Here is an 8,462-nt window from a genome sequence, read left to right as displayed (position 1 = left end):
TTGATGGCCAAGCGCCGCTGCTTTCCCGGCTGCACCGCGGCAGCCGCACCGCAGTGCGCGTGGCTCTGGCTCTGCGCCGCGCATGACTCAGCTCGGGGCTGCCGGAGGGAGGGGGGGGACCCCTGCACCCCAGCCAGCGACGGGCCTTGCGGCCAGCACGATGGGTGGCCTTGGTCCTCGTTGGCCACCGGCGAGCGGGACGATGGCCACCAAACCGTGCCGGCGGGGGGGGGGGGGGGGGAGCTAATGGTGGCAGAGGGGCCTCGTTCCCAGCTGCTCTGGCGGCTAAAAATACCGACAGCCCCGGCTGCGTGCCGGTGACACAGCCCCACGCGGGGTGGGAGATGGGATGGGGTGCTGGCGGGGGGGGGGGGGGGCTCCCCTGGGGGGGACGTGTGGCTGTGCCAGGGGCTGGCATCACCAGTGCTGAGTCACGGCGGTGCCGAGGCTGCGATTGGTGGGGGGGGGGGCGGTTTGGCACTGCGGCCGCTGGCACCTTCCCCCTTCCCAAGCAGGTGCCCAGGGAGGTGGCAGCACCCCACGGCCACCCCCTCATTGCACCCATCTGCTGGGGGGGGGGGGGGGGTGTGTGGCATGTGTGTCCCCCCAGGCGCAGGGTGCAGGCAGTGCCCCCCCTCTCCGGCCCTGCGTGACACCCTGGGCGTGACACACGGGGGGGGGGGGGGGGGGGGGGGGGGTGTGACAGGGGGGGCCCCCCCCATCCCCAGAGCATCTGGGCCTGAGCCCCGCAGCCCCCCCCGCCCTCGCTGGGGAGAGGGAAGCGGATTAATGCTGCTGCTGTGCAGCAAGGGGGGGGATGACACACACGCTGCGGCGGGAGGCGCTGGGGACCCCCCTGCTTTCGGGGAGGGGGGGGGGGCAGCGGGATGGGGAACCCCCCTCTGGCACCCTCTCCAAAGCGTTTGGTGGGAATGGTGGGTCGGTGTCGTGTCCCCCCTCGCCGTCCCGCCGGCTCTGCGGCACGGTTCTCCGGTGCTGTGCCGTGCCGGGACCCCGCGGCTGTGGGGGTCTCGGCTCCCCGGCAGAGCCCTCCGCCATCTGGGAGCGGGTTTGCGGCCGTGGCTGCCGGCAGATGTTGCCCCTCTAAGCCCTTGCTCTAATAACGGACCCCGATCCCGGCCCCGGCAGATTAGGGCTGGAACGGGGGGGGCCCGTAAAGCTGCTTATGGGCCCCAGCACCGGCCCCCGCACGGGGAAGGAACCGTGCCCCGACGCAGGGGCAGTGCCCGCGGTGTGTGTGTGTGCCCCCCCCTCGGGGACCCCCTGCCCGTGAGCTGCAGCCGTGTCCTGCGGTGGGTCCCAGCAGCGACACGGCTCCCCCCACGGGGCTGTGCCACCACCCCACCCCCCATACCCCTTTTTTGGGGCAGGGGTCTGCCCGGCCGGGGGTCCCACCGCTGTGGCATCACCGTACCTGGGGTTGCAGCCAGGGTGAAGGTGGGGGGGGGGGGGGGAGTGTCCCATGGGTGGGATGGGCACCCCGAGTCCTGCTGCCCGCCCCAGCGTGGGGCTGGGGGAGGGGAAGGGGGGAGGTGAAGTGGGGGGGGGGGTGCTGGGGTGACGCCCGTCTCCCCGGCAGCTGGGGCATGGCCGTCAATGTGTACTCGACGTCGGTGACCAGCGAGAACCTGAGCCGCCACGACATGCTCGCCTGGGTCAACGACTCCCTCCAGCTCAACTACACCAAGATCGAACAGCTCTGCTCAGGTGGGGGTGCTGGGGATGGGGGGGGGGGGGGGGCGGTCGTCCCCAGGGGTGCGGGGATGGATGGACGTGGCGGGATGGGTTGGGGGGGTGGTGCCGTTTGGGTGCCCCGCTGACGGTGTGGGCCCGGCGCAGGGGCTGCCTACTGCCAGTTCATGGACATGCTGTTCCCCGGCTGCGTCCACCTGCGGAAGGTGAAGTTCCAAGCCAAGCTGGAGCACGAATATATCCACAACTTCAAGGTGCTGCAAGCCGCCTTCAAGAAGATGGGAGTGGACAAAGTAGGTCCATGGAGGGGGGGGGGGGGGTGGTGTGACGGTGGGGCTGGGGGGGGGGGCTTATGCCAGGAGCCCCTCTGTGTGTGTGTGTGTGTGTGTTGTTGTCGCCCCCCCAGATCATCGCGGTGGAGAGGCTGGTGAAGGGCAAATTCCAGGATAACTTCGAGTTCATCCAGTGGTTTAAGAAGTTCTTCGACGCCAACTACGACGGGAAGGAGTACAACCCGCTGCTGGCGCGGCAGGGCCAGGACGTCGCGCCCCCTCCAAACCCAGGTGATCACATCTTCAACAAACCCAAGAAACCCATTGGCACCGCAGGTAATCTCCGGGGTCCCCCCCCGCCCCCCCCCCCCCTCAATCCTCCTGCACCCCACGTCGCTCTGGCCGCAGCCAGGCATGTCCCCCCCACCCCACCGCTGCTCCTCCCCTGCCTGCGTCTCGCTCCGCTGCCTGCCTGCCTGCGACTGGGGAGGGGGGGGCCCCGAGTGGGTCTGCAGGGACGGAGGGGACAGCAGGGGGGACCCCCCAGGGAGCTGGACGGGGCTCGGTTGCCTCCGTCTTCCTGCTCACACTGGGGCTGGGGGTGGTTTGTGTCCCCCCCCCATGGCTGCCACCCCCCCCCCCCCCGCCACTCCGTGCCGTGCCACAGCCGTGCTGCTCCTGGCTGCCGGCGATGCTCCGTGGGCATCGTGGGCTCCCTGTGCTGGGCCCCGTGGGAGCATCTTCAAAGGCCACAACCACCCTCCTCATCCCCCGGCAAACCCCAGCCAGGCCCCGAGCACCCCTCAAGGGGCTGGAGTGGGGGGAGATCTGCCAGGGGAAACTGAGGCAGGGCGGCGGGAGGACAGCCCGGAGTCACAGCTCAGCCCCGAGCACTCTGCCTGCCCTTGCTGCCTGCTGCTGCCTCCTGGCCCCCTGCTACCCCGAGGAGGGGGGGGAGGGTGTTCCCCACTGGCAGCCCCCTCCCCCCCCCCCCCCCGGTGTTGGGCATTAACCCATCGCTCGCCGTCTGCCATCAAGTCCCCCAGAGGACCTCTCCCACCGGCCCCAAGAACACGCCAAACCCGGCCCGGCTCAGCAATGTCCCCAGCAGCATCCTCCGGAAAAACTCCCCCGCCGCCCGCAACGGGGGCACCGAGGCAGACGCGCAGATCCTGGAGCTCAACCAGCAGGTAGGCCAGGAGCCCTGCCCGTCGCTGCCTGCACCCAGCAAGACCAAGGGGGCAGGAGGTGGGGGGGGTCCCAAATGGGACAGGGAGGGACGGGGAGGCTCAGGCTGAAGGTGGCGTCTCCGTCCCCCGCAGCTGATGGACCTGAAGCTGACGGTGGACGGGCTGGAGAAGGAGCGGGATTTCTACTTCAGCAAACTGCGGGACATCGAGCTCATCTGCCAGGAGCATGAGAACGAGAACAGCCCCATCATCACCGGCATCGTCAGCGTCCCTCTATGCCACAGAGGTGAGGGCTGGGCACCCCAGGAACCCCCACTCCCAAGCCCCTCATCCTACTCTCTGGGCTTCCCTGGGATGAGACACACCCCCCGTCACCCTTCTCGCTTCCCCACGGCTGCTCCCTGGGGTGGGGTCTGGGGGATTGGGCTTTGCCAAAACACTTGCACCGTGCCGGGAGGGGATGAGGCGGGTGCAGAAGCGCCCACCCAAACGCCCCCCCGAGGTGACGGCCGCCCGTGTGTCCCCCTGCCAGGAGGGCTTTGCCCCACCAGAGGATGACGAGCTGGAGGAGCAGCAGCCAGAGGACCAGGACGAGTACTAGCCCCGGCACGTTCCCGCGCCCCCCTGCGCCACCCCGCGCCGTTCCCCCACCATAGACATTCGAGGTCTGAGCCCGCGCGCCTCGTCCTGCACCGTCACACGCCATCGCGGTCTCCGGCAGCTGAGCCTACGGTCCTCGGCGTCCAGCAGCTTCCGGTGGGAAAGCCACCGTGTCTCCATCGTCACTAGATGTCCATCCAGCGAGGAGCGCGGCTGTACCTACGCCGGGGCGGGGGGGGGGGGGGTTGGGACGGGCTCTGACCGCTGCCCCCGGGGCCCGGCCCTCGCCACCCCACCCCTCCCCACCCCATATTTATTTCCGTTGTCCCCCTCCGGTGTGAGCGCCGCAGCCACCCCGGTGTCCCCACCTGCCCCGCTGTGTGAGAGTGAGAAGGAAAGACCGAATCCTTGGGGTGTTTTCCCTGGGGGCGCTGCCCGCACCCCGCCAGCCCCGGGGAATTTGGGGGGGGGGGGGGGGGGGCGACTGGGACCACCATAGGGGGGTCGATGCCCACCCGGCAGCCTGCGGGGAGGACGCGGAGGAGGGAGGTGTTGCTTCAGGTTCCTGGGAAGGTGGAAAAGAAACCCCAGCCCAGCGCAGGCAGGGGTAGAGAGGGGTAGCGTGATGGGGAGGGGGGGACCTGGCCACCGCAGGCTGAAAGTGGGAGCCTGTCCCTTGCCCACGGCCACTGAGGACCCCCCCCCCAACGCCGGAGGGTCGGGCCAGCCGGGGTCTCCCAAAGCCGTGGGGGGCACTGGGGTGGGTTTGCCGAGAGCGGCACCGCAGCGCCTGCCCCCCCCCGGGCCGTCGTCTTCCCCACCCCGTCGTCGCATCGCTTGTCTGGTCCATCACTCCGGTTGCAAAGCCTGCATCTGTGTTCGGTTTTATTTAAAATAAAACTCGTGTGGTTAAAAAAACCAACAAAACCCTGGGTCTGTGGCCAACTCGTGTGGTTTAAAAAAAAACAAAACAAAAACCACCCCTGGGTCTGTGGCCTGGCTCCGCGCAGGAGGTGGGGACCCGGCTGCCACCCACCTCCCCAGTGGGGTGATGAGCGCGGCGAGGGCGCAGCGTTGCACCGCGGGATGGAGCGTTCAGCTGCGGCGTTTTTTAACCGAATTTTTGAAGTTTTAGCGGGGGAGATGGCGGGGGATCGCGGCTGGGGTGGGGAGGGACCTGCCGCTCCTCCGGGTTCTGCCGCGGTGCCACCGCGGGCACCGGGGCCCACCACGACTGAGCGACCCCGCAACCGTATCACCGCCCTCCTCTGCCTGAAGGAGAGGCTACCGGTTACTCTGTTTTTAGAACCAGCGAAGCCAGGGGAGAGCGCGAACGCAGTCCCCCACTACCACAAATTATGCAGTCGAGTTTCCCGCATTTGGGGAAATCGCAGGGGTCAGCACACCCGGAGTGCAGGGGATGAGCCTCGCCCTGGGAAAACCACCTGCCTGATCATGGTGTCTCCCCTGCCAGGTAAGTATGAGTTGCTCGTCCGCACCCACCCACCCCACAATGCCTCACATGCCCTCAACACACGACGGACGCCCCCCAGCAACCCTCGTCCCGACCCCGCGCACGCCGCCTCCCGACCCCCACGTTCTCCCCGCGCCCTTCGGCGCCCACGCAGCGCCCGCGCCCGCCCGTGGGCGGCGTCTTGTTGCGGCGGGTGCGTCCCGTGATGCCGCGCGGTGCTCGATCTGCATGGACACACCCTTATTCCCCAACGCCCCGCCCCTTTCAGGCTGGAGCCGCTGTGCCGACATCGGCGCCAACTGCATGTCCCCGCCCCCTCCCGCAAGACCCCGCCCCTGGAGGGCCGCAGCGGCTCTGCCGGCTGCGGCGCGATCTGCGTGGCCACACCCCCTCCCGCCAGGCCCCGCCCCCGTTCCCCCAAGAGCAGCGCCACCAAGCGGCCGCACGGAGCGCTCTCCCCGGCCGCCAGCTCGTGCCCGTCGCGTCGGCGATAGTCGTGACAGAACTCGGGGGGCAGGGGTGGTCTCTCCGACCCGGGCTACAGCGCGGGGACGGGCAGGGAGTCCCTGACCTCCGCACGGAGCGTGGACGGGGCGTAGCCGGGACGGTGACCGGGGCTGCGGGTCCTGTCCCGAGGCAGCCCGAGGGGGTCCCGGCTGGGGTGGGTGGGCCAGCGGCACCGGAGGGGAGGCGGGAAGGGGCACGGAAGGGCCGGGCCCTGCCCTCCCCGGCCGGGTCCCGCCTCGGCTGCCCCTGAGCCGGGAATGAGCCGGGCCGCCGGGCGGGGCGGGGCCTGGGAGACGGAGGCGTGGCCACGCAGATCGCTCCGTTGCCGGCAGAACAGCGCCGAGCCGACAAGGGCGTGGCCTCCAGAGAGGGGCGTGGCCACGCAGATCAGTAGCCGCGCGGGATGACGGCAGCCCTTCGCGCCGCCGCCGCGGACGTCCGACACGGGCGCGATCTGCATGGCCACGCCTCCTCCCGCAAGGCCACGCCCCTGGCGGCCCGTCCTGCTGAGGCGTGATCTGCATAACCACGCCTTTTCCACAAGGGTCCCGCCTCCCCCATGCTTAAACCGGCGGAGACGCGATCTGCATGGCCACGCCCCTCCCCGCATGCCCTCCCCCTTCCTCCGCCTCGAGTGCCGCGCTGGGGGCGGAGCCCATTGACCCCGCCCTCGCGGAGGCGGGGCAGCGGTAACGTGTCGCGGCGGGGCGGGGCGGAGACGCGGCACTGGGCCGGGCCGGGGCACGTTTGCGCGGCCCCCAGCCAATCGGCGGGGGTGGTGTGGGCGTGTGCCCCGCCCCTCGCGGCGCCGGGGCAGCCGGTGCTCCGTTCAGCCGGTGTTTGCTCTCTGCCCCGCTGCGGCTCCCAGCTGGGCGCGGGGCAGCGCTGCTCCTCGCTGCTCTCCGGGACCCTCCGGGACCTGCCCTGGTTTCCTGAGTGGGGTGGGTGGGTGGGATGTCCCAGCTACCGGGAGAGACGGGCGGGGCCGGCGGGGCCGCAGCCGGAGTTGTGAGGCGGCAGAGCCCGGGTCGGATGGGGGGGGGATCCTGGCAGGTGGCAATGCCGGGGACAGGAGGTGCGGGGAGAGGCCCCAAGGAGGAAGGCAGGATTGAGGCACCTTGGGAGGTGTTTGGGGGGCCTGGGTGCATGCCTGCACCCTGGTGTGCATGGGTGGGGGGTTGTCCCCAAAGTGTATTGTTGCACCCCCGTGCGCACGGGGGGGATGTCCCCAAAGTACATCGCTGCACCCTGGTGCACACGGGAGGAGGGGGGGGGGGGGGGGCTCCTCAAACGACATCACTGCACCCCAGTGCACATGTGGGGGGTCCCCAAGGTCCATCGCTCGCCCCGCCTGCCTTCCAGCTGCCGGCAACGATGTGTCGGGTCTGAAGGGGACAGGTCTGGAAGGCAACTCGTGAGTTGTGGGTACCGCGTCCCTGCTGTTCGGTGGAGACGTGCCATACATGAGCCAAGCGGTGAACACAGGGAGGGCTTGGAGCTGCCAGAGCGTGGGGAGGAGGGAAGGGGCACGCTGCCTGGGACAGCCTGGTTCGGCAGAGCCTCCTTTCATGGGTAACCGGGACGCCGGGCTCCTCGGGGTGCCCGAGGTTTGGTGTCACACCCCTCACCAGCTCGCTCTCTGCCCCCTTTGCAGCTCCAGTCCCGGGTGCTGGAGTCACTGCGTTTCACCGAGGGCATCCGAGAGCTGCTGCTCTGCCGGGTGCGGAGCTGCCTCCTGCCGCTGCTGGAGTGCAGGGCCGGCAGCGCTGCCTGGACTCCTGCAAGTGAGCGTCCCTGCAGCCCCCCCTGAGCTCTGCACCCCCATCCCCAACTCCTGCCGGGCCACTCGCGGGTGCCCGAGCTGAGTGTCACCCCCCGTCACCGCGGGGAGGAGGGAAGCAGCCGTCCTGGCCCTGCTCTTGCCGCAGAACCGGCTCCGTGCTCCTTCCTGGAAGAGGCATCTGTGCCCAGGCGATTCGGGATTTGCCTCTGGGGTGTTTCCCTGCACCGAGGGGCCCCCACATCCCTCCTGGGCTTGTAAAGCTGGGGCTGGGCCACCGCTGCTGCCCGTGGGTCTGCAGCCGGTGGGTTCCCTGCCTGTAACCTGTTCTCCTGGCTTTTCCAGCGGAGAAGCGTCGTGGGCCTGCGTGAGAGAGCACCTGGCGGGCTTTACCTATTCTTCTTGGATTTAGCTGCAAAACACAACCGTAGCCATCCAAAACTGGGCCTCGGCTGTGATTTCTGGACACTGACCTGCTTCCTGGAGGACAAGGGGACACCGTCATGCCGTCTCCTGACGTTCCAGCCACCGAGGAGGGGCTCCACCGTGGCTCGCGTTGGCGAGGCCGGGGCGTGGAGACGGCAAGGGAGACGTGCACGGGGACTTTGGGCTCAAATTTTATTTTTGTTGGGTTGTTATTTTTCCTTTTAATTAGTGCTTTTTGTTCCTTATTGCCTGCGGGGGTGGAGGGGGCTGGCCAGAACCCCCACGCTCCATTCCCAGCCCACCTTTTGGGACGGAAAAGCACCGATTGCTGCCATTTCAGCACCATTCCCCCCTCTTCAGGGCTGCGTTGCCTGCACAGGCAGCTGCCTGCAATCCCAAAATGACACTGCCTCCCTCCCCAGCCCCAGGCATCCCCAGGGGTGGGGTGGGGAGGGGGCCCAGCCCGAGGGTCCCACCTTGGGACGCCCCCACCACCACCA

The 8,462-nt window shown here is 69.2% G+C and overlaps 1 protein-coding gene and 1 non-coding gene across 2 annotated transcripts in view; one reads left to right on the top strand and one right to left on the bottom strand.

Annotated features, from left to right (window-relative positions):
- The window catches only part of MAPRE3 (microtubule associated protein RP/EB family member 3), a 4,809-nt gene extending 1,033 nt beyond the window's left edge, over positions 1 to 3,776 (top strand). The window contains 7 exon segments of the mRNA XM_086461748.1: positions 1,601 to 1,728; positions 1,861 to 2,006; positions 2,120 to 2,321; positions 3,024 to 3,175; positions 3,308 to 3,445; positions 3,447 to 3,461; positions 3,708 to 3,776. Of these exon segments, the coding sequence (XP_086317874.1) occupies positions 1,601 to 1,728; positions 1,861 to 2,006; positions 2,120 to 2,321; positions 3,024 to 3,175; positions 3,308 to 3,445; positions 3,447 to 3,461; positions 3,708 to 3,776 (850 nt within the window).
- A 1,317-nt stretch (positions 3,777 to 5,093) lies between these two features.
- Positions 5,094 to 5,257, bottom strand: LOC147416100 (U1 spliceosomal RNA). Its single transcript, XR_015183393.1, has one exon. It is a non-coding gene; the product is annotated as a U1 spliceosomal RNA (small nuclear RNA).
- Between the last annotated feature and the right edge of the window lie 3,205 nt (positions 5,258 to 8,462).

Source organism: Leptosomus discolor, chromosome 2 (assembly GCF_034619465.1).
Source record: "Leptosomus discolor isolate bLepDis1 chromosome 2, bLepDis1.hap2, whole genome shotgun sequence".
Classification (NCBI taxonomy): domain Eukaryota; kingdom Metazoa; phylum Chordata; class Aves; order Leptosomiformes; family Leptosomidae; genus Leptosomus; species Leptosomus discolor.
This window is presented reverse-complemented; position numbering and strand designations above follow the sequence as displayed.